Genomic DNA, 26539 nt, shown 5'->3' with positions numbered 1-26539 from the left:
ATTTGATATGAATTCTTATGCATAGTCAGAGACAGGCACTTTTGTGCAACATCCTTCTCTTCAGTAAATCGGCTCTCTTCTGCCATCTTGCGTCGTTTTGAGTGACATGCAACCAGATAGTTGCATTAAACGTCCACTAGTAGGCTACCCATGAGGTCGGTGGAAGAATTTTCCTTCAAGGGAATTGTGCACAGACCGCACTCACAAACTAAATATACAAATCTTTAGATCGGGATTTGACATCAAGTAGAATAAGGAGAGTTACAGAAATGAAACATTACACAGACAGAAGAGAATTTCTTGGTTTTGTCAGTTTTCACGGTCACTCAAGGTCAAACGAGATCTTGAAGCGAGAGCCTCTGATTAGAGAACGGCCTAGTGTTTTACGATTTCTTTCCAGTGACGACATAGGCAGCTCGTTTTACAGGAAGGCTCTTTATTGAATTGTTCTCGCTCTGATAGGCACCCGGGACATTGAGCGTGTGTTCCCCCATCTTAATTGTCTGTCGGAGGCACTGAAATACACAACTATAAAATACTTCACCCTTGTCCAATGATCTAGATTGGCTGTCACCAAATATATATGAATGAAAAATAAAACTCAGGAGTTATTGGAAAATACTTCTTCGCATTGTGCAGTTTTGCTTCCATTTTGAGAAGTAACACCTATATGCCTACATGCGTTTTGCATGCTTTTGAATTAATCAACTGGCTTAGTGGTTTAATTATAACTATCAATGTTAGTCAGTCCTAGAAGTTGGGTATTCATCCATCATGAGAGCACGGGTTGCCTATCATCATCTTTACATGTCGATGTTTGATTGCTTACCACAGGTGCTGGTAGATCCTACTGTAGGCCATGTACAGTATACTATACATTATGTAATTCTTCATAATGTTTCATTGATGTTTAAGTGTGATGTAAATTTGATGCACAGCGACAACAATCTGCCCAACAGGCTAATCATGACTAAAACACAGTTTCCATTCAGAATGCAGTTTATTAGATATTGGGCCATTGTTAAAATGAATACCATGTACATGTAATATACTGTATGCATAACAAGTAGGCAGAGTGGAAACCAAGGGAAATACTTTATGAATATGCTCATACCCTTGTAAAACTGACTATCCTACCGATCCTTGACTTTGGTGATGTAATTTACAAAATAGCCCCCCAACACTACTCAGCAAACTGGATGTAGTCTATCACAGTGCCATCAGTTTTATCACCAAAGCCCCATATACTACCCACCTCTATGCTGCCGTTGGCTGGCCCTCACTACATATCCGTCGCCAAACCCACTGGCTCCAGGTCATGTATAAGTCTTTGCTAGGTAAAGCCACACCTTATCTCAGCTCACTGGTCAAATACCTCAGTGCCAACACTTCCTTCCAGTTCTCTGCTGCCAATGACTGGAACGAATTGCAAGAATCTCTGAAGCTGGAGTTTTTTATCTCCCTATCTAACTTTAAGCATCAGCTGTCAGAGCAGCTTACCGATCACTGTACATGTACACAGCCAAATAGCAAACCCAACTGCCTCATCCCCATATTATTACTTACCCTCTTGCTCTTTTGCACCCCAGTATCTCTACTTGCACATCATCATCTGCACAAATATCACTCCAGTATTAATGCTAAGTTGTAATTAAAGTGTGTAGCTTTAATTGAGTACCCTGCATGTGTGATTTAATGAAAGTTTGAGTTTTAGCGAGTACTATTAGCATTTGGCGCTACGCATTTCCATTTCCTGTTGGCTAGGTGAGACGCTGGCGTCTCGGTGTCTGTAAGAGGTTAATGCTAAGTTGTAAAATTATTTTTGCCTCAATGGCCTATTTATTGCCTACATCCCTACTCTTCTACATTTACACACACTGTACATAAATTCTTTCTATTATTATTTTATTTTGTGTTATTGACTGTACGTTTGTTTATGTGTAACACTGTGTTGTTGTTTTTGTCGCACTGGTATGCTTTATCGTGGCCAGTTCTCATTCAGTAAATGAGAACTTGTTCTCAACTGGCCTAGCTGGTTAAATAAAGGTGAAATATATATATTTTTATCAGCATGTTTATTTTATCACAGGCTTTTTCAGGCTGAAGAAATTACCAATCAATGTCTCCGTCCTCCTGGATTCCAGAGCGATTGTGAATGATGGTTCATAGTGGACCCATCATTGCATCTTTCTCTCCCAGTGCAGAGGGGCAGACCAGAACAGTACATCTAAGGGCTGTGGACTGATAGAGAGAATGGAACAATGATGGAAAGAGGAAGAATTTTGGATGACATTGAAAGTGCCCTTGATATAATTATGGGTTGAATTGAAAAGCACGTCTATTGTGGTCTGATATATCAACATGTTGGAAGAGAGACTGTACAGGGTGTCATTGTTAAGCAATATTTTGGCCATATTAATTGGATTAATATGCTAATTGCAAGCAGACCATCCAAATCATAAATGTTTGGGCCAAAAGTGTGCAAGCTAGTCAGATCGAAATTTGGTTGTGCATCGACAGTTTTTGTCTTGTTTTGTGAGTCACTGACAGTCACTCAATTAGCCATGTCAGCTTCCAATTTTTACATTGGTAAGTTAGTCTAGCCAGTTATCTAAACGTAATTATAGTACACACCGGGCATGCAGGGCACGTGCCCAAAGGCCCTGACCTCCAGGGTGCCCCATTGATTTTCTAAGTCACTCTCACGCATGGCATAAGTCATGGCAAAATGTGTAGAATTGCAGGAAATTAACTTCAAAACATACATTTTTTCTCTTCTGTCACAGAAAATGTTGCCCGCTTGGAAGGGGAACCCCCCAACCAAATATTGCTTAGGGCCCCAAAAGGCTAGAGCCGGCCCTGGATGGAGTAGACAAACACATCTGTGATGAGTCTGCTTTTCACATTTGTTCTTGTGTAAAACAATGTTTGGTTGTTAATCTCCATGGACAGTCTGTTTCCTGTGTCCGTCACAGGCCTCATTTATATACAGATGCTGCAGTGAAACTTAATTATCTATATCTGGGCATTTGTGATTAAAGCTAGTATCCTTAGTTGCTACATCCATTTTTGGACTTATAAATTGACAATATATACCCATTGATTCTTGAAGAATACAACTTAAATGCCTCATGAGCTCATGTCAATGGTTGTATCCCATCAGAACCCAAAATGTAAGCTTGTTTTACTCCAATGTTTGTAAACAATATAAATGTAAATAAACACTGTATAGCTTTAAAGCATGGTTAAAACGACCATTTTGATATCATGGATGGTCAGTCCCTTGCATCCATACCTCTGTCTATGAATTTGATAGTGGATACAAAATAGAGGCAGGGTGTTGGCTTTGTTATTGTTTCAATTAAGGATTTTAGCTTTAAAGGGTGCAAAATATATCAGTAATGTCGAATGAAAAGAGAGTAGATTTTCACTGCCTTATTGTTTTCGGGCAGACACCAGTACTTTCCACTGCAAACCTTTGCATACATAAATCAGCTTTTAGTTTTCTTGCACCTTATTTGTGGAAGAATCTTCAAAATGTTCTGACATGTGATGTTCTGGTGCCTCTAGGGCAATTCAGAAAGCTGATTGAGGACCTTATTACTGAAGAATGTTTGTTTTTCATGACCTTGTTTTTCGTTCTGCTTGCATTTTTGTATTTACATTGATTTGTGTATTTTCTGTCATTTCTGTAATTCAGGGCTCATCTGTAAAAGAAACCTTGGTCTCAATATGACTCCCTGATAAAAATGAAGAGTAAATTAAAATAAATACAGGAGTCAAAGTTAGGCAACACTGTCACCTTCTGGTCATAGTATAGTATTGCACATCGAAGGCAGACGTCCTCTCTAACGGTCAACTCAAAGTATTAATGCAAAAGCATAGCTCTTTGCAGATTTTTTTGTCCATATATTCGTGGGATAAATAAGATGGTTTCTACAAAATCTAAAATACAGAGCAATTTTGAAATACATAGCATATTAACGGGAAATACAGAATGAATCCATTGACATTTGAAAGGATAACACATCCCGCAATACAAATGATTTAAAGCATGCTGTTCTGATATCTATTTATAAACATGCAATTAAAATTTAAAAAATCAGTCTTCTACACAATGAACACCCCACTACTAAGAAACAAGCACCTTAATAATAAATGAATAACAATAACAAATAACAATCAATTTACTTGTCTTCTTCTCTCGCCTCTCCTCGTTTTCAAGTTATGATAATAGTAATAATGATAATAATAGTAATACCAATGATAGCAATAATAACGATGATCCTTAAAATAACAGACAACAATACTATTATTGTTGTTTTTAAATTGTAATATTTACCACAACAATACAACTATTAACAATACTAATGGTTATAATATATGTGTAAAGATTGGTGAAATGTAAAAGTAGGCTTACACGCCTGCAGGATATTGAAATATCCGTTTGAAAATAATTAAATGCATAGAACTGTAGTATACAACATAATGTTTTTAATGTGTGAAACGCCCTGCATTACGCACAAGACAATCTATTCCGTGTTGTTTAGTTTTCACCCTTTTATTTCAGCTTTTTAAATATAAAATTAGGATTTTAGGATTAGCACTTCCAATCATGCGTTAGATGCCAAAATTGTAATCTGCCAGATTAGACTTGTTAAAGTTAACACGTGCCATTCTATTTCTGGTTTACGGCACAGGAAACTTGTAATTGTTAGCAGAACTTGCATGTGGGTTTGTCCATGGCCTTATGTCCCAAAGTCAACCACTTACTGTAGTTCACACTGCACACAGACGTCCGTTTAACGTGTAATTTTCATTTACATTTGGTTGAGTTGTTAACTAACTCGAATTTATCGTGAAATCAACAAAACATGTTACCATGTCATTGGATTTAGGTTAAAAGAAAAATGAAATTCCTTTACATTGATGACTTTTTCCAAATCCAATCAGTTTTCCACGTTGATCCAACGTCATCACATTGTTTTAGTTTTTTGAAATGACGTGAAACAACGTTGATTCTACCAGTTTTTGCCTAGTGGGTTATTTCTCTTGTCTTTTTTGCAGAGAGGATGCTAGATCTATTTCCAGATAGTTTTTCAAAAGTGTGCACGGCTGAAGATTTTTACAGTATTGAACGTAAACTTTCAGTTCCAATAGCCTCTTTTTTTTGTATCAATTGCGTGACTAGTCGTAATGAAGAAATACTGAGGAGACTCCGTAGGTAAGCACACTGGAAAATATTTTAAACTCCTATTGTCATTATTTGCCATAGCCTGGCCATGGGCCTAGCCTACTAACGTTATGCTATTCGAATTGTTTTCAACCCTAGACGACGAATAGGTTACTGATTTCGTCAACACCAGACAAACAGGTATGTCAATACCTGTGTCGGTAATTTGGCAAAGGCCCCATGCTGGAAAACATTGGCTCGTTTTCTATTGAGGAATTTAGATAAAGCCATGTGAATAGCACATAGCCTATGAATAGCCATTTCTAGTAATGTAGCCCATGCACTCAACTCTAGTGGAGGTGCTCGACCTTCCAACCTCAAGGTTAGACTATCGCGTTGTGCTGATGATTAGATATGCAAAACAGCTCGTTATAATATGGTTTAATTCTACTAATGCACTATTCTACTATTCTCAGCAAGTAATGCACTCACAATTATATTTTCATTAAAAAAACTCGTTTTTATATAGATAACGACTCATGCATGGATTTGTCTTTAAAAAAAAACAGCATTTGAGAGGAAATATCTGCATAAGATCGATTCCATTACCTTCCAGAGCAGTGGCATAGTATTTAGAGCCTTTCTCAGTTGTAAAACTTTATAGCAATCTGGGGGCTCCTTAGTCATGGATACAGTTAAGCGTTTCACCGATGTTCCTCTCAGCAGTTGGAGAGCAATTCTTTGTGATTATGAAAAAGGAATGTTGGGAATATGTAAATTGTCGTGCCTTCGTTGCACAAAAAAAGTTGGGGCTTAAATCGTGCTTTGCCTGTAGGATAGTCTATCTGGGCTACAAGGACATGGCCGTCATTCCAATTTCCCCCACTAATGTTTACTTGCAGCCCGCCAGACAAAAAGTAAACAGCCGGGTTAGACTGGTGTTGTCAACGTCAAAACAGTAGTGTCTGGGAAACTATTGGTTTATCTTTTGTAAAGGAAGACACAAATTCGTTTGGTTTAGCATCAAGAGAACTATAGCTTCAATACAATACTGTTTACGTCAACATCCTCGAAGTCTAGTAAGCCTAGGTTACTTTTTTGAGTCGTTTTACTGTAGACTAATACGCCTTCCCATAGCTTATTGTTGTTATTGACTACGTAACTTGCACCATGCCATATGCATCAACGTCCATCCCGCGATGCTACGTGTGCAGTGCAAGTTTAAGCTTACATTGAATGATGCAGCGTAGGCCTACTGTAGAGTAGTTAAATTATATAGAATATAAACCATTTAAACATAGGTCTGTCTATACAACTTTAAAAGCATCACCTATGTTTCCGGACACAGTTTGCAGGCCTATGCAATGCGAACGCGGTAGCAGTAGCAATGGTCGTTCTGCGGCCATGCGAACGTTTTATACAACCGTTTACATCTTTCTCAGTTGAACGTTTTTTCTTTCTTCTAATATAGGACATATTCTCCCCTCAGACACGGTTCTTATGTATTCTTCTGTCGAAGTCTGACCTTAACATGTGTCGGCTAATAGCCTAATATTTATGATAACGTCTATCAGTTTGCAATAGTGCTTTTGTTGACCAATGTGCTTTTTTTTTAGCAAAACGATTACCTCCAACGAATCTATAATGTCTATCAGATGGACAGCCGCAAGGGCCTATTGGTTGACGAGAAAGAAAATGAGGTGTTACTCGATTGGCTAGTTAGGCTAGTTATGTTTCTTAGCTATGTGTTTCATACGTACGAAATATGGTTATCGCACCCATGGACCTTTTAGTTTTTATCAGTTGGCTAATCTATACAATTTAGTGAACTGTAAGAATTAGGCTACATATTTATCTATTAGTTGCACGCAGTCTTTGTTGCCTGTCCAAAGCCAACATATTGTATTAGTTAGCCTGTAAACGCAGAGAATCAAGAAAGTTGTATACACCTTTAGGCCCTACAAATTCACAATATTATATCTGTATCCAATATACAACGTTTGCATTCAACGTGGCATGAGTCCTTCGATTGATTCAACTGTACAGCGACATCTGGAGGCCACACAGGATTTTTGCTCGGGGAGATTTCCAAACCTTTCTAATTTCCCTTTGTTTTTAGCAACCTCGGTTTTAAACTATAACCGTTATATGCATTCAGGAGTATCTGTATTCTCTGTCAATTTTCAACATGCACAGTTTCCCTCAACTATTTTTTATTTTCATCAAACCTTTCACATCATTGCTGTAGACTACTCCATTGAGTGGGCCTTGTTGAATGAACACTAGGCATGCCTTTTTTTAGGATACCTATTTTGCGCATATTGGGCACCAAAGAGCAGGTATAAGTCTATCGTTGAGACGTACAGATGTTTTCACTTGTTTCTAAATTCAGAATTTACGCACTTGTTTCGAAATGAAACATACCTGCTATGCCAGCTGTTTTCTTTGGCCATATTGCCTAAATGCGTTACAATTTTGCAGCTCAATATATATATATATATGTGTATATATATATATATATATATATATATATATTATTATTATTATTATTATTATTACAATTTGAGGCTTAATTGTAACCCTGATTATGGGCCATGATATTTACTTTCTTGTCATTTCAAACATGTAATGCTAGATAGCCTATATCGAAAATTATAAAGTTAGTTTATACTTCAGCCGATCCTCTACCTAAATATGAAAGACAGTCCTGCGTTAAATTATTGTTTTCATTCCAAATTGAAGTGTTTATAGGTGTGACTGAATTAATACTTTACATAAATAAAGAAAGCAATGTCATCAATTTTTAGGAATGTGTGTGACGGGTACTCTTCATTTATTTAAAAAAAATGACAATAATTGTAGATTTCCAATGTGCTGCTAAGAAGGTAAGAACATTATGACTATTTATGTTGTAACTATAGGCCTTAGTTGTTACTATTGTTATCATTATTGTATTATTACTAAACAATACAGCGTTAAAAATATATTTACAAGATGAATGCAGAGTTCTTATATATTTTATCCATAGTTAAGATTGTCTTTAAAGCTGGGGGGTTTATAATTACAAATAATTAACAACGTTTACAGAATATAAATAATCAACAGCAATGACTCATTAGGTTATAAGGAGCCATGGCTAAGGTACTGTATATAACCTGTATAAAACACAAATAAGTGTGTGATTGTACAAAGCGTGAAGTAATCATCAATTTAAAATAAGATATGTGGTCATAATATTTGTGCGTAAAGTAGTCACATCTATGCGCAATGATGTAAGTGATAGGCTAAGTGATAGGCGTGCATTTGAGCTAATAACTATTGTAATGTGTATGACATTGCTGCACATTTCGTCGAATTTATAGGTATAAATCTGACTGATAAATTTGCCATTTTAACAAGGGATTGTAAGCCGAAACGAAACGTTGCTTAATTTTGACAACAGGTTTGAAAGCTGCAATTCTATAAACTCATTAGTTGAATATGAAAATGCTCATACAGCTTGGAATAGAGTCAAGCCAGGTGTATATATATTATTAAACCGAGTGAGTGAATTACACATCTGTGTCCAAAATATAATTTAATGCAGATGTTCCATCTAGCAGTGAATAACATGTCAATCTCTGCCATTTTGAAGCCATTTTGAAAAAAAACTCCGCTACTTGCATTGACACATTGGCGATATGCATTTCATTGAATTAAAGATGGATAAGATAAGAAATGGATAAGAAATCAATTAAACAGGGAGTTCTGGGAACATGATATTTAGGCACTTGAATCAACCAGCGCCGCAAGGGGAGGAGCCTGCCGGTGAACCCCAGACTCTATTGGGTCCCCTGCAGGAAGCTGCTCGCCAGACTTTTCGTCAAAATATGTCCTAGCAATGTCATGCTCTGAGAGATTCGTTTTCACGGCGTCCTTGGTTAACTCTTTCGTGGACTGCCGTCCAAAGGAGCCCCCCTCTGTTGCCCACCCTCACCAGCACGCCGCCCGCTCTGACCCGGACTGCAGTGTCCAAAATAACTGTGGTTCCGTGCCAAACACGGCCATACCCGGGACAATGAACCAGCACCAGCAGTTGCAGCCGCAAGAAGCAATGGCTCAGCCTCGATACCAATACCACCAGGGAATACTGAACTGGGACGTGCCACATTTGAGCCCGGTCCGGGTGCCGCAGGTCAGTGCGTGCCCTTACAGCGCGTCAAACAGAAAAGACAGCTCCTCCTATTTGCTTCTGGAACCGGACAACCACTCAAAACCTTCACCGGACGTGTCTGCCTTCACCAGACTAATGTCAGAGATGAGCTCCATGACGGGCGGTTCTGGTCCAATTCAGGGCTACTTCCGCCCGGAGCAGTCATACTCGGGGATTAAAGTCCAGGAGTACAACAACAGCGTGCACAGCTTGCCCACGACCAATCCACCGCGCTCTCCCCACTCAGACTCGCGCCATTTGTGCAACTTGAGCTTCCCGGTGATGCCATATCCAGACTCTGACTTCAAGCGCGTTATTGATGACTTAGCGCTGGGCAGCAGTGAGTGTCAAGCCCAGAGAAGCGATAGCAGCAGCATCACCCTGGCCAGTCAGACCAACACGGAAGACTTAGTCATAGGTTTACGGCGAGACAAGCACTCATCAGTCTTACCCGAGGGCGATAAAAGTCCCAGACAGGAGACGCAAGGTGGGTAAATGGAATGAAAAGGAAAAAAGCTATGAAAGATAGAACGCGACCATGGCAATAGCCACAGGAAAGCGTGATCCGGTCAATCGAGACATGGTGATTTTTTTTTACTAAGGCTGTTAAAGGGAAGAGAGAGTAGAGGACAAAGGGAGCCATTCCTCAAAATGTATTTATTGCACGGAACTACCCTCGCCAGACTAAATTGCACTCAATTTTACTGTGCGCTCTTTTGAACATCAAAACAGCGGAAGTCTCCTTTGTGTTTAGGGACAGTTAGCTAGGCGTAGCATACAATTGATTGTGGGCCCAGGTTTATGTGAGAGTTGGCTATAACCGACTGACTCAGTCTCACAATAAAATGTAGGCTAAAGCTAATGCTAGCTTCTATTTGCCTGTTGCCATGCTAGATGCTATAGCTAACATGAATATAGTTTCGTAAAATGAGCACTGAGAGATGCCATAAAATCTTTAATTTAAAAAAGGCATGATATAACACCAACGTTAACCAATGATCCAAATATTGACATATTTCAACTCAGGTTGTAAAGTGCCAATATTTGACATTGAGTGTTCAAATATTACGCCATTTTGTTCCAAATAATATTTTTATGTACAACTATACCATGCTTGCGTCTAGTAAATATTGAAATAAGTTGTCCAACGGCATTTGGCATATTATAAATAAATTGTCATTATAGGCCTGTCATTATAGGCCTAGTACAACAGATTAATGGATCAACAATAACCCATTTATTTTATGTGAAATCTTCTGATTTCTATAGCCTAATCAGAATAATGATTTATTGAGTAGGCTAGCATCATTTAGCTTAACAATAGCCAATGCCTCGATGTTAGGCTACACACTATTCACATCATCTGCTACATTCAGATAGACTACTACTTTTCTTTTTGTCCATTTACAATTTAAACATAGGAAAATATTCAGATTCGTAAAATATTTGATCCAAACAAAGCTTCGTTTTTTGTTTTTGTTTTGACGTATGGGTTTCTAGACAAATGGATTTTACTCCAGTAGGCACGACAATCGTTCAATTCAATACCAGAATTGTGAGACCTATTCCTATACCTCTCCTATGCATATGTAGTCCTACATATTTCACTTTGTCCTTTTGATAATAACCTATTCACGCCCAAGTAGAATGTACGTCGTTTTAGCTAAGGCCTACATGATAACAAACCTTGCATTTCAGAGAACTACCAGAGAACTAGCAAACAGTGAATTAGAGGAGAAAATAGAACACAAAACAATAGTACTATCACACACACACACATACACACACACACACACACACACACGGAAGAGATGCATGTCACGTGACATTATATCCCGTCATAAACTGAAATTATATCAACCAGGTAATGCCCGCGAGAGCATTTTAGAAATGTGCACATCCTAAAACAAATAATTCGCGCTCTGCCAGTCTATCACTAAATAAATGTTTGGTCTTGTTTTGACAGAGGACGCAACATTCGAAAATGATGCGTGCTGTGGATGGCTGTGGGCGAAGGCGGGGAGGAAGAAGCGCTGTCCTTACACCAAATACCAAACCCTGGAGCTGGAAAAGGAGTTCCTCTTCAACATGTATCTGACTCGCGATCGCCGCCTGGAGATCGCTCGCAGTGTCAACCTCACTGACCGTCAAGTCAAAATCTGGTTCCAGAACCGCCGCATGAAGATGAAGAAGATAACACGGGAACACAGAACCAGGGACACGGTCACACATTTCCCCATCTGATTCCCCACAAACATGGTGCGCAGAGACAGGCCTACATGGACATGACTGAGTGCAGGAGCATGGGATGATATGAAGTCAACAATAGGATGGACCATATACTGAAGGATGTGGAGATAGTGGTTCTGATCTGAAGGATGGGCTGGATGAAAGTGCAAGGATGGGCTGGATGAAAGTGCCATCTATGTCCTATACACTTTGCATGAGGATATGAGGCTCTTACCGGTTACACTTGAGTTTTTCCATGAATGGGAAATGTCGGGAAACGTTTTCTTTCTCCATACCCTTGTCCCGCAACACCCTTCATAAAAGCACTTTATTTGATCATTATTTAAACAACTGTCTTGTCGTTGTTTCTTGATGGCTCAATAGAATGATTGCAACGTTGCTTAAGTCTTGAATCGAAAACTATTGTTTACAGTTCATGCTAGGCTATGGGAAGCCAATTTAAAAAAGATTACTTTATTTATGACGTGAGCACTATTTTATTTATTTTCGGACGCAATTGTATTTGTATGCGCTGAAAAATGTGCACCAATAAGCACAATATTTTGAACTTCAATTTTGTAAAATCGGAAGGATTTAAAACATTATTTATTGTCTATACGGAGTCCTTTTTCAGCTTGACTTGAAACAAAGGATGTGTTGATTACAATAATGAATGATTTGATTATAAAAAAAATACATATTTGTTTCCTAAATGAGAGCTTTTGAAATAAAGGTTACGCTTTCGGTGATATAGGGAAACATGCTCCTACTACGCACACGAGTCCTTGACCTTCCAAAAGGCAAGCCTGGGATATAATATATATTTTTGTCTTGCATTATCAATTTCTAAGCTAATATTTGTTTTGATATAGTTTCGCCTATCACTTCTGCTTGAATAAATATTCCCCTGTTCCCATATTTCTTTATTTGCAACTTCGATATGGATAGATAGATGGAGAAAAACATACAGAATAGCTTGTTTTGGGAACATCCCATTTCAACAACTTCTAGTTCTAGACACCTATTACCACCTTTAGCCCATTCCTCTTCCCAGGAGCCTACTCCTACCAGGTCATATGAGCTCCAGTGATGGGATTACTCTTCCTGTAGTGATGATTGTAGTTGCTGTAACTATGATTATTAGGCTAGTATTTGTGGTTTGCAGTAGCATAGTTGTATGTTGTAATTTCCTTATCATAACAAGCAATGCCAATGCATACATTAGTTTTATACAAGGTCTATTTTAAAACAATTTAATCTGATTTAGGAGTGATTCCTTGTAAAAAAAAAAACCGAATAACGTATACAATATACTTTGTCAAGGTTAGCCTACATCTATCGTGTCCTTTTAACTTTATGTCCCTTGTTCACTAGCTGCGTTCAGTGGACACCATTTTTTTTGTAGTCTACCTTCTGAATTCAAAATATTATTATTTTTTATTTTTTTCAAAAGTGAAGTTGCAGATGCCAGAGTTTCCGCTGCTGATTTGCGGGTTGTTAGCCAACAAACAGGACAGTCTTTAACGTCCTCTGGGAACAGTGTAGGCTTACATGCATTCCACATAGAATTCCCTCTTATTTTTTTTTCTTCCAGATTGTTAGAGATTGGTCGAGCTGGAATTATGATCTGGTCTGTGACATTTATAGCCTTTTACCAGATCATCATGATAACCACTGCACGTTAAAAAAAAGTAATAACGTGCGTGTATTTAGTGTGTGCATATGGTTATTTAGTCCCCATTGATTCCATGTGTATCTAGATTTATGGATTCATTCGACGTTATTGACGTTATCTATCGTTTCATTTTGCATGGACTTTCTCTGATATTGTTTGAATATGAAGATTTGATGGAAAACACATGCCGCAACTTCCCCACACTGGATACTGGATATTAGCCTTTTGTCTGTTGGCCTTTTGTCTTAAATGGAAACTGTATAGCGTCTCCTGCTAGCATCGCCATATTGAAGAGCGCCCGATTTTTACTGACGCTGTCTGGGGCATCCAGGTTTTTATCAGGGGCAATTGACAGGGCATTTATTGTAGACTCAGGAAGTCAGGGTAGCGGATGTGTCACAGGGATTACACTACTGTACTTTTCACTACAATAGTATTGCCTGCTATTGTGGCTAACAAAGAGGTCTTAACGTGCGTTATAGGCCTTTATGTGCATGATTGAAATGGCATGGGCATGCTACTTCCTCTCATATTCTCCATTCCTGCTGTATTGCAGTTTGTATCTTGTCTCGTTTTATAACTGCTGATCACTTTAGCTAGTATACGTGGAATAAAGGCTACATTTAAAAAAAAAATGCTATTCATATAGCGGAACCAAGAATAACGTTTGTGGATTGTCACCCACGTTTTTACGGTATGGGAACTTGTCCAGTGGCTCAATCAGGTTCTCTGAAGGTCTTTGAAGAGAATATGAGACAAAGCTGTTGTGTGATTTAGGTAGTTTCAAGTTGTTGGGCTGAACGCTTATCACAGGAACCTGAAACTACCTGAATTACTCCAGTACTGCACATCAACGCTGGTGCGTAATGGACGAATGCAACAACAACGAGAATGAGCCGTTTCCACATGTCTGCGCACTACCCTCCATTTTGTAAATGCACACTAAAAATGTTTTCAATATTATCTAGAAAAGTTGTTATTGTTGACATGTATTTCACTCCCGAGAGTCAACTTATTGCACATGGGCTTGTGGAGAGTTAAACGGCTAATTTAAGCCTCCCCCAAAATACCTGTGCACACTTGGGTGTAATGAACGCTTCTTCTAATATATCAAATACATTGTATGAAGTACAGCACACCCAGACGCCGTAAATTATCTACATTAAAAACACCAGCACCGGCTCTACCTCATATTCACATCAGCTTGTTTTTACTTTTGCAGGCAATTTAATAGCACATTAACATTTACCGTCTACAAAACATTTTCTAACTTCTATCATGTTTCAACTTTGTAAAACAAGACAAAAATCATTCACAATTTTTTTGTTCAAATTTTTTGCATTGTGATCACGAACTTTTCAATAAACTTCAATGAACAAAAACAAACTCAGAAGCCATACATGCTTTTGATAAATGTGTTTATTTCTTACAGATAAATGTTACAGCATTTCCGTTGAAACCTTCACAAAGTATTCATTACCCTTCACTTATACCACATTTTGTTGAATTCAAAGTGGATCATTTTTTTTTTATTCTCACCCATCTACACACAATGCCCCATAATCACAAAGTAAAATCATGCTGTTCAAAATTTAAGGCAAATTTATTGAAAATGAAATACAGAAATATCTCATTTACATGAGTATTCACACCCCTGAGTCAATACATGTTGACGATTACAGCTGTGAGTCTTTCTGGGTAAGTCTCTAAGAGCTTTGCACACCTGGATTGTACAATATTTGCACATTATTATTATTTTTTATTCCTAAAGCTCCATCAAGTTGGTTGTTGATCATTGCTAGACAGCCATTTTCAAGTCTTGCCATAGATTTTCAAGGCAATTTAAGTCAAAACTGTAACACGGTTGGTCAGGATCATTCAGTGTTGTCTTGGTAAGCAACTCCAGTGTATATTTGGCCTTGTGTTGTAGGTTATTGTCCTGCTGAAAGGTGAATTTGTCTCCCAGTGTTTGTTGGAAAGCAGACTGAACCAGGTTATCCTCCAGGATTTTTCATGTGCTTAGCTCTATTCCATTTATTTTTATTTTGAAAAACTCCCTAGTCTTTGTCGATGACAAGCATACCCATAACATGATGCAGCCACCACTGTGCATTTTTAGCCACATTTTTCACAGTTTTATTGCAAAAGGGATGCATGTTTTGGAATATTTGGAATCTGACATGTAGGTTATTATTGTAGAGTAAGTACAATGTTGATCCATCCTCAGTTTTCTCCTATCCTTAAGTGGTTTCCTTCCTCTCCGGCAACTGAATTGGGAACGACGCCTGTATCTTTGTAGGGACTGGGTGTATTGATACACCATCCAAAGTGTAATTAATAATATTCAATGTTTGCTTTTTGCTTTTTTTTAACAAGGTGCCTTTCTTTGCGAGGCATTGGAAAACCTCCCTGGTGTTTGTGGTTGAATCTGAGAGACCTTACAGAAATTGTATGTGTGGGGTACAGAGATGAGGTAGTCATTAAAAAATAATGTTAAACACTATTATTGCCTACAGTGAGTCCATGCAACTTATTACGTGACTTGTTAAGGAAATGTTTACTCCTGAACTTATTTAGGCTTGTCGTAACAAAGGGGTTGAATACTTATTCACTCAAGACATTTCAGCTTTTCATTTGATATCAACTTGTAAACATTTCTAAAAACATAATTCCACTTTGACATTATAGGTTATTGTGTGTAGGCAGGTGACACAAAATCTCAATGTAACCATTTTAAATTCAGACTGTAACACAACAAAATGTGGAAAAAGTAAAGGGGTGTGAATACTTTCTGAAGGCACTGTACATCTTCATATATAACCCCAGGGTTACCATGAATTTTACCACAGGGCTGTCTCTATTGGGAAAATGACAGTAACACACAAATGGCTGACACACTTTCTCTTGTTTGTTTTGATGATTTAATGTGAAAGAGTACAGACTTTTTGGACTGGTATGAAGAGCGAGGCCCTTAGAGGTGTGTGTGTGAGTTGTGTGTTGTGTGTGTGTTTGAGAGAGAGATCTGTCATCGTGAAACCTAACAGCGTCATTAACTTGGTCTGAAGGTGGATTCTTACACGTTCAATGGCAATCAATTTAAAACAGGTTCGCCCCGATCTGCCATTGCATTCTGCATTTCAGTTGGCAAAGAAGCCTATTATCTACTTCCCCAGAGTTAGATAAACTCATGGATACTATTTTTATTTCTCTGCATCCATTATGAAGGAAGTTAGAGGTAGTTTCGCGAGCCAATGCTAACTAGCGTTAGCGCAATGACTGAAAGTCTATGGTATCGAGTAGCATGCCAGCAGTTACCACATACTTCCAGCCATTGCGCTATTTCGGCTAGTATGCTAGCCGTTACCATAGACTTCCAGTCATTGTGCTAATGCTAGTTAGCAATTGCACTAACACTACTTAGCAACTTCCTTCAGACTGTAAGCAGAGACATAAAATGGTATCCATGATTTAATCTGACTCTGGGGAAGTAGATAAAGGGTTTCATTGCCAAAATCCTGAAGTATCCCTTTAAGGCTTATCCAGAGGGGGCTCACAGAAAGATGACAGCGTGTAACACATATTCATGTCAGAACGGTAATTAACAGACATAGTAAGTTTGTAGCAGTCATGTCAAACTTCAATGTCTGTAATATTATTTCAGCAGTGTTCACGAAAACATGACCCTTATTTAGACGCTAGCCGAAAAAGCTAAAGGTCAATTCAGTTGTATTTCAGCTACAACTTCATGGCACTGTGTTAGATATATATATATATATATATTATCATTATATTTTATCTGATCAGGATAGATAATGCAATGCATACGAATAGCATATGTTATATAGTATACAGAGAGCAAGCATATGTGTTAACTATTTCCCACATACAATCATGTCTTGATTATTAATATCTTAAAGGCAAAGCACTTGTACTCACCATTCCACAGAAATGTAAGGCTGATTTATTGTAACTAGTTATTGCTCAAATGTGTAGGTTACTGTTTACTGCTTTAGGCTAGCAGCAACCATCACCGAAATAACTGCAGACTGCATACTATTTAGCATATAGGCTAATATTAGCTGCATGCTATTCTAATGCTGAAGCTTCTACTACTAACATATACAGGCCTGCTGCTGCTACGACTATTACTACTACTACTTTCTTACAACGCACTGTTATGTAAAATGCATTGTGTTATATTTAGCAAATAGCCTATTATAGTTATGTAGTCCCAAGTGCAAGCGGGCTAGCTGTTGTAAGAGCATCAGCACCTTTCAAATCAAGCATTTACTGTCAACAAAGGACGATACAAATAAATTAGGCCTACTTGGAGATGGGGTTGGTAACATAATCATAGTTGACATGAGTTTCCTAATATCCGAATCACTTAAGGAATTAGACTGAGCCCATTATATAGTGGTATTTACAAACTAATATTATTCACATAAGACAGGAGAGCAACAACATACAATTCATATTATACAGCAATATCCATTCCCTCTTTTTTGCGGACAAATTAAGCTACATAGCATATAAAGGCATATAGCCAAAGTTAATTAACAACATTTAGGATAAAACGTTTCTGGATAGAACCAAAAATGGTTATATGCTTGCTTCATATATGGCACCCCGTAAGGTTCGATATAGAACCGAAATTGGTTTCATATAGAACCCTTTTAATGGATGGAACCCAACGGTTCTATATGGAACCTTACGGGGTTCTACATATAATCTTTAGGGGTGCCATATATGAAGCAAGCAATAGAACCCTTTTTGGTTCTATCCGGAACCTTTTTTCTACGAGTGTAGGCTACTTATTGTATTAGCTCTCTTGGACAGAAATCCACCCAAGAGACTTTCTGACTGTCTTTAAACAGTTCTAAAGAACCTGAGCATAATCATAAGATATTTCATTTTGCACGTCACTAGTGTTGCCCATAGCTTTGGAGAGGCGATAGGATAGTTATTGTAACTCTTGGCAATATTAGGTTTCTTATTGAAAAGTGGAGGCCTTTGTAGTGGGAAGAAATATCCGATGATGAATTACAAGTATAGATACACGTGTTTGTTTCATGGTTTGTTTTAAGTTGATTTAACAATGATGTGTTATCAAACCCTTATTATTGTAACTTTTAGGCCTATCTCCTTACCAATGATTACATTTTGTTACGATAGTAACGATACAATAGTCTACAACATGTAATTAAACGTTGCTCTTGACATTTTTTTTAAACATTTCGTGCGGTTTGCAGATAATGTTTTCAATGTTTACTACTCCAGTGTATCTAATTAAGTTGTTAGCACTTTGCACGGCGGGTATTGGGTGGAGTTCATTAAATTATCAACGCAACATTCAAGCCAGTGGAAGGCTACACGCAATGTTATAAAGTGAAAAACATTCAAATCACCTTACAGATGAATCTCATCTACCCAATTCCCTTTCCGCATGTTATCGTGCTTTGGAGTTAGCCTATATATTTGTTTAACATAACAGCTGCTAGGCTATTTAGTGCTCAATAACTCTGCAGATATATTCGAGTGCAAACACAGCGCAAAGTTTTATCCGCCGTAGGTAATCCTATGTTGCTGTTCTTTTTGCACTTGATATGAGTTGTTCTGAAGCTGAAATGCATTAGTTGCTAGCACGAGAGCCAATGGAAGGCAGAGAGAGCATTGAAGGCCGAGGCCAAAGCTTTGACCCGCTTGAATGTGACAAGTCATGCACAATACCTGGAAAGCTGCCAGAAATAAATATGAACTGTCTCCAAACCGTTAACTTATGAGTCTTCTTCACTTCCCCCTGTATCAGTAAAATGGTTATCATCCTCTGGGTTTTAGAATATCCTGGTGTAGTCTCACTTCTGCGGTGTTTACTTTTTGTGTCTGAGTGTGAAGTGAACGTTTTTGTCAGTGGCAGGAATGCTACAGCAGAGTCGTTTACGGTCCCCGCCACAGGCGATATATCAAGTCTATAAAAATCAAAGCTGCCTGATGTAGTATTTTATTATAGTATTAAACGACCAAAAAAGTTCAAGTAGTTCCTTCCATAAAGACAGGGGATTGGCACGCAGTAGTGTTTAATGCGCTCGTTAAGAAAAATGACTCTTAATCTTCCAATAAAGCATGAACATAGACATTTCCTACACCAGAGGAAACTCAGACGCAAGTTTAAAGAAAACAAACCAATAAAGGTCTAAAAACCTGAAGATTTGAAACATAAAGCGTTATCCGTGATAGACATCTAGAGGCGAACGCGATAGAGAAATAATGGCGCCATAATAGTATTCCGATGTTAGTTTGATTCTGATGATGTATTGGACATTCATACACGTAATATATTGGATAAGGCTTATTGTATTCAATGGCCTTGTTCCATGAGACGCGTGCATGTTTATCAGGTTCATAAAGAAAATAATGTGATCGCTTATTTTGTCGTCCATTGTTTCCAATATGCATGTATAATGTCGTTGGAATGCATGATTCAACTGGATATTTCTACGACAGCCTACAGATACCCACATATATATGGATGCACTCACATTTTGCATATTGTATAAACAAGACAATTTATTTAGAGAGGAAAATATGTACAGTGCTAGGAGAGGTGCAGCCCCTTGGCGGATTGATTTACGCCCCATTGACGCTTTATCAGGCTCGTGAAAAAAGTCTGACCAATCATTTCGCTCCGAGCGCACAGCCCCAGCAACCTAGCTCTACTTTGTTCGTAGGCTAGTAGAAGGCTAGTAAAAAAAGACTTCTGTCCTACATGTTTTCAATTCAATGAACCGTGAATTGTATAATGTCCGAGAATGTCAATTTCTGGAACGCTGAGCAACTATTATGTGGACTCTATAATAAGTCACGAGAGCGAAGATCCGACTTCAGTCAGGTTTTCCAATGTACAGTATTCCAACTCCAGGCAACCGGGGGGACATGGCGAGCATCCCGAATTCCCCTCTTGTAGCTTCCAGCCTAAACCTCCAGTTTTTAGCTCGTCCTGGAGCCCGTTCAGCCCCCATGCCTCCAATGGCTTACCAGCGGTTTACCATCCATACATCCCGACTCAGCCCGTGCCTTCCACGGACACCCGATACATACGCACTTGGCTCGACTGCGCTCCGCGCTCGGAGTCCCTCCCCGGGCAGGGGCAGGTCAAGATGGAGCCGCTACTGGGACACCTCGGGGAACCCCCCAAAATCGGTGGACACGAGTACATTTTGGAATCCTCTTCGGCAAGAGAGATGAATTCCAGCCAGGGCTCCGGATTCGAGGACAATAAGGATATCTGTGAAGGTAGCGAAGACAAAGACGGGCCAGATCAAAGTAAGTTATAAAACGAGGAAGTGAACAGTCTGTAAAGCTTTTAATGCTGTCATAAAACAGGAACAAAGAGATAGCGAGCCATAGAGGCTCACTACCAAATCTGGTCCGTAGTGTGCGTGTAATGTACTATGTATGTTTACGTTAGAATTATTATCATACATTTATACATACATTAGGTCAAGGTATGGATGGTGCTTTGGAGCTTCCGACATTTCACGTGCGCGGTTTTCTGCGCTGTCCTGTCTTAGTTTTGGGGACCAACTGGTATTGAATATAGTTTTACTGCAGTAAGTTTTGGCACACAGTCTCTGAGAACAGGTTATCTGCGCTCAGTTGCACTTTAGTGCAGTTCATATTGTCAGCAGCTTGTTTAATTCCTGTAATAACTGAACAGCACCCCAAGAAAGACGTCCCTGGAACTATGTTCCAAGAGCCTCTCCAGTGCAAAATTAGGGTTTACCAGGGCAAGGCCCTCTTAACTCTTGTCAATATTTTAGTGTAAATATCCCATCTAAGGAAGAACGAGCCTTTGTTTCATTCACGTCTGATGACAGTAGTCTATTTATAGACATGTAATGTCATTTAGAAGGTGGAGTGTGGGGGATTGGGCTATATGTTCATTTCTGCAATAATTATTATTTTGGCAAAGAAACCGCATTGACGACATTTTCTGGAAATACAGCTTGATTGATGCCTTTAGGGCTGTTGAGTGGGCAAGAGTCTCTTTTTAACATCAGAAAATAAATCTGAAATATTTTCCAAGTGAGACTCACAGTTTTTTTTTTTTACAAGCAGACTCATCTGTCTGAGCTAAATGACATTATGTGGAGGATCTTGGTCAATGCACTCTCAGTTGACCATGCCTATGGTTGCCTTGACAGAATAAAATTAATTTTCTCTCTTTTACCAACACGGCCTCATAAGATCAGGCTGGCTATTAATCAGGCCTGAAGCCGAGCCGGAGTGGAAACCTATATATTTGTGTTGCTCCGCACAGCACAGTCTTGTTGAAATAGGCTGTGGGTGCTCGCCCGGTAACGTTTTGGTGCGCCGGGAAACTGAGAAATATATCATACATATGATGCCTAACCTAGATTGGATGGGTCAAGGTTCTGACAGATGGTCATTTTCAAGTAGCATGGACTGGCGGTGGAGACCAACGTTGATTTTAATCCACGAAATGGGTTCACGCACTACGTGAACTCTCTAATGGATGGTGCGCAACAGAATTCCCCTTTGTGTTGCCCTGGGCGGCATTCCAGAATAAACTACGGGCAAAGGCAACGAAGTTGGGAATTACACGTCCCTCTTTGTGCTAGCAACGGCTTGTGAGTGAAAAAAGGGATTTCCACTGAAGTTTATTAAGTTATAAGACCAGCCAACATCACTATTAATTATTGTATGTTGGCTCCCTGGGACAGTTGGGGAAAAACATATATAAAATACGATGCAATCTTAATGTAGAGAAATGCAATAACGAATATCTCTAGGCATATACGAACGGTCAATTTTTCAGACTATTAAGGCAAAATTGCAAAGAGACATGATGGTATAATAACGGTCTGTAGCCATTAGTGTTTCCATCCCAACATTCGTCACAAAACAGACCATGATCATCCAACGACAATGCCCTCTTAAACGTGCATTGTTGCAGATCATGTCTCGGAGCTCATAAGTATTTAGATGGCACATCTCTATCTCCGAGGTGTCTGCCGGCAACGGATAGCTTTACAGGGTTATCAATCATCCCCGAGGGATTATTTCCTTTCATGATAACAATAGGATTGCGTCCTAAGATTTAGGACATTGGAGACAGTTGATGTGGTATGAAAGTGCGTGTCTAGGGGCATGGGCCGATTGGATTTCTCTACGTTGGTTACATGTATGTAGCCTAAGAGAAATGGCCATGAGTTTCAATGAGCCCAGATTTTTTTCATCTGTAGAAATGCCCGGATCCATTGGCCAAAGCTATGACCTTTCACATAGCCGTACGCGTTATGGGATAGCACTGGATGGTTTGTCATGCAGTGACAGGAAAAGCCCCGACTTTGCACGGGATGAATGACACTAGGTGATTATGTACTTGGAGAATGCGAAGCACCACTTTGCGTGTCACAAAGCCCACTTCTACCTCCAGTGCCTCGGAACAGGCATTTGTGTCCACTTGCAGATGCAATCGATCCAATGCCATGCGTGGGATATTTATATCCCCAAGGCCTTTTGAGTAATCAAGGTATTCTCAGTTTAAGCTTTTCAAGGCCGTTTGAATGCCATGGTAGCCCAACATGCAGGCTCTACACAGTGATGTTATACCAAAAGCAACTGTGAGGAAATGTAGATGGGCCTACATGAAAATACATAGCATGCATTCCCGAGAAAGCCACCAGAGAGGAAAGGCGTCTCCACGGAGACAGCAATAATTATTTCCCCTGGAACATTTCCCATAAAAAGGAGATAATCCACTTTCCAAAGCAACCGCATTTCAGGGGGACTGCATTTTTGTTTGGGTTAGGCTCTGTTGCTCACTATAGGTCTCTCATAGTTCCAATGCTTTTGGCTCTGTTGGGGGAGGATAGCTTCTCCTCATAACCATGCTGCGCTTTCTTCACTAATTGCATTCGGCTGAGGCCTGCTACCCAAGCTGAAGGGTGGAGTGCATTGCCATGATTGGAGGTTCTGTCAAAAAAAATAAGGAGAATCGTAGTTTACGAGATAACATCACATCCAAGTGTTCCACCCATTTAGAGTGTACTTCTCACAAACAGGGTGATTTTCAAGGTCTAGTGGGGTGAAGGACACGAATACTTTTTCCATTACCTTTGTGTTTCCCATTTATGACATTGTTATGGTAACATGAAAAGACACCTTATGGTCCAGGAAGTACTTTCATGGTAAACATGTACAGTGCAGGAGAACTGCCTGTCCTCTAAACGCATTTACAATACCAACCAAGGTCACCTTCGGCCAGAGGGGCGGTGAGGAACTACTTTCCTATCTCCTCTACTCCATTACATTACCGAACACGGTTCCATTTGGAGCAATATGAGCCTTGGCTTTTGATATCACTTTAAACTCAATTATATAACGCATGGGCATGGAAATCTTGTTATTACGCACGCATGTTTGTATTTAGCTATGTTATGAGGCTTGCTAGTCTCGGGCCTATTCTGGTCTGTGTTTGTTTGCCCTTTACTAAAGGTGTCTGTCTGACTTTCCCTTGTAGATGACCCCTCTGCCAACTGGTTGCATGCCCGGTCTTCCCGGAAGAAGCGGTGCCCTTACACGAAATACCAAACCCTCGAGCTCGAGAAAGAGTTCCTCTTCAACATGTACCTCACCCGGGACAGAAGGCACGAGGTAGCGCGCTCCCTGAACTTGACCGAGAGACAAGTCAAAATATGGTTCCAAAACCGACGGATGAAAATGAAGAAAATGAATAAGGACCAACCCAAGGATTAAGAAAAATTAAAAACACCACCATCACAAAGAGTCTGCTTTCTCGTTACTTTTCCCTTAAATAGGCATACATGGACTGTAATGGTTAAAGTGGGGGTGCAGGAAGTTTGTTTTTATTATTTTCCATATCGATGTGAAATACCCTCTGACATTATAGAAGCGCAGACCAATAGAGAAAACCTTTATGGTCCGTTGTAGCTCAGTTGGTACAGCATGGCGCTTGTGACGCCAGGGTAGATGGTTTGTTTCCCGGGATCACCTGTATATAAAATGTATGCACGCATGACTGTAAGTCGCTTTGGATAAAAGCGTCTGCTAAATGGCATATATTATACTATACAGTAGAAAGGAGGGTGGATTCACGCGGCTCTTTCTCAAGCACTACTTTGATCACTTATTTATTGCTTTACGCATGACACCAACGCTCATCAGGAGAGGCATGGAGGTGCTGAAACGTCGGTTTCATGCGGTCATTAATACATAAGAGAAACGGTTGTAGTCAAAGGGTGTGTGCAACCTGTATTTATTCTCATATTTTAGTTTTTTTTCGCTCCATTCCTCTGTTCAACTCCATAGATGCGTCTTACGTAATGATGGTGCTGATCTTTCACGAAAAATACATTATTTTATTTTCCGAGCAGCAGTTCCCCAATTCAGTTCCCCAATGATGTTATATTTGAACTCGATGAATAACCTAGTGTGGCGTCACATCCCCCAGAGCCTCTTTGACTGGGTCGCATTTACCAAAATATCAGGGTTCCAGGTATTTGTTGTAATCCCTTTAAATACTAACTCAACAGGTATATGCACACTCTTATATGTATCTCTTTTTTCTACATAATAATTTTACATTCAAGTTCCTTGTACGTAAAAAGTGCGTAATAACCTAATAAGGGTTTCATATGGAAAGGTCTATGACAGGGCTCTCCAACCCTGTTCCTGGAGAGCTTCTCTCCTGTAGGTTTTCACTCTAACCTGATTCAGCTTATCAACCAGACATATATTAGAATCAAGTACGCTAGATTAGGGTTGGAGTGAAAAGCTACAGGACAGTAGCTTTCCAGGAACAGGGTTGGAGAACCCTGGTCTACGGGGTATTTATCCGTTAACATTTCCTTGAGACCAATGTTACTATTTCGTTGTGTAATTGCTATAAAAAAAGTATTTTAGACTACTTGACGTAGAAATTAATCAGGAATACGTGTTTTCGGGTAGATAGCGCAACATGGTATATTTCATTGAAGTATCATATGCAACAATGTTAGATCACATGCAAGATGACTGGGATTAATCCTACTTTTCCTAATCCTAGTTTTATATAGTTTGGTCTGCCAATATAAGGTCAATAGATCCAGTGGCCTTGAGCCTACTTGCTTTGATCTAATGACTGTGCAGTCTGGACGCTTTTGAACATTTACGTGGAAATAAAAGGGCCTACAATAACCCGCCCTTTTACGCTCTCTCTCATTTTGATATTTGCCATAAAAAGATGTACTCCCATGCGCTTAAATACAGGATATAACATATGTCGAAGAAAAACAAGCCTACATTGTCTAAGAATAAAATGTTTACATTGTTAGCGCATGCCTAATATCATAATGAAATGTAATTTATTTCTTTATGTTTGTGTGTTTTGGAAATGAAAATCTATCTGAAGAAAATGCGCCATGCTATAGCAGTTTTTGGATGATAATATTTCTAATTAATTGTAAATAGGCCTAGGTGAATAACCTCGATTGTTTTTATTGGAATGAGTTGAATATGTTCAAAATTGGTGTTTTGGGAAATGACATCGGAGTTGAATGAGCAGACGTCGTTTTTCCAGTTTTAGATATTGTTTACATGTTCTTGTCCAGAATGTATTGAGCATTAACTGATTTAACCGTGTTGTCAATACAATAAGGAATGATGTACTTATTTGGTGTACATGTATTTTTGTTTGTTTGTTTGTGGGAGTACTTACAAACATCCTGGGAAACTCTTATGATGCATTTTCAGTGAGATATGAAATGGGTGGCGTTTCTGGAGTCACGAGCATGGCTGTCCTTCATTCTGAATATTAAGGAGCATTAGACCCCATTGTGTCTCCATGCGCTCGAGCCTCGCATATCCACGGCAGCTTTCATTGCAGAGGCCTTCAGGTCATCTCAGTTGAACTCTTAGTTTTTAATAACAACAACGCTGTAAGGACCGACTCCAGAAACTACTAACCCCCTCTCAGTCTTTTTTAAAATGTTATATCACATTAATCTCTTGTGTCCCTCATGTAAATTGTATTCAGTCCTGTGTTGTTTATCTGTGAGATAGCACTGCTGATGCTGGATTCGTATTAAAAAAAATAGTTTACATTAGAACAACGTCTCTGCACTTTTTACTGCTGTTGATAACTTCATGGAATTGATATGAGATTAAAATGAAAATAAAGCAGTTGTATTTATGACAGCCAATTCATTTTGGACAGTGGGAACGTCTCAAGAGCGCGCGTAATAGG

At 39.1% G+C, this 26539-nt stretch overlaps 2 protein-coding genes across 2 annotated transcripts; both read left to right on the top strand.

Annotated features, from left to right (window-relative positions):
- The first annotated feature begins 9031 nt into the window (after positions 1-9031).
- LOC139423921 (homeobox protein Hox-B10a-like) lies at positions 9032-14655 on the top strand. The gene is made up of 2 exons (XM_071175568.1): positions 9032-9852; positions 11332-14655. Exons 1-2 carry the CDS (start codon positions 9054-9056, stop codon positions 11607-11609), a joined length of 1077 nt encoding a protein of 358 aa, XP_071031669.1. The 5' UTR covers positions 9032-9053; the 3' UTR covers positions 11610-14655.
- A 5287-nt stretch (positions 14656-19942) lies between these two features.
- LOC139364595 (homeobox protein Hox-B9a) lies at positions 19943-26402 on the top strand. The gene is made up of 2 exons (XM_071101470.1): positions 19943-20592; positions 23816-26402. Exons 1-2 carry the CDS (start codon positions 20079-20081, stop codon positions 24049-24051), a joined length of 750 nt encoding a protein of 249 aa, XP_070957571.1. The 5' UTR covers positions 19943-20078; the 3' UTR covers positions 24052-26402.
- Positions 26403-26539: the final 137 nt, after the last annotated feature.

Source organism: Oncorhynchus clarkii, chromosome 13 (assembly GCF_045791955.1).
Source record: "Oncorhynchus clarkii lewisi isolate Uvic-CL-2024 chromosome 13, UVic_Ocla_1.0, whole genome shotgun sequence".
In the NCBI taxonomy this organism is placed as follows: Eukaryota; Metazoa; Chordata; class Actinopteri; order Salmoniformes; family Salmonidae; genus Oncorhynchus; species Oncorhynchus clarkii.
Note: the sequence above shows the minus strand (reverse complement) of the source record. Positions and strands in the feature narration are given on the sequence as shown.

Coding starts and splice junctions, on each gene's coding strand:
- LOC139423921 (XM_071175568.1), top strand. CDS start 9,054: ATGTCATGCTCTGAGAGATTCGTTTTCACGGCGTCCTTGGTTAACTCT. Junction 9,853..11,331: donor TCCCAGACAGGAGACGCAAG/GTGGGTAAATGG, acceptor TTGTTTTGACAG/AGGACGCAACATTCGAAAAT.
- LOC139364595 (XM_071101470.1), top strand. CDS start 20,079: ATGTCAATTTCTGGAACGCTGAGCAACTATTATGTGGACTCTATAATA. Junction 20,593..23,815: donor CAAAGACGGGCCAGATCAAA/GTAAGTTATAAA, acceptor TTTCCCTTGTAG/ATGACCCCTCTGCCAACTGG.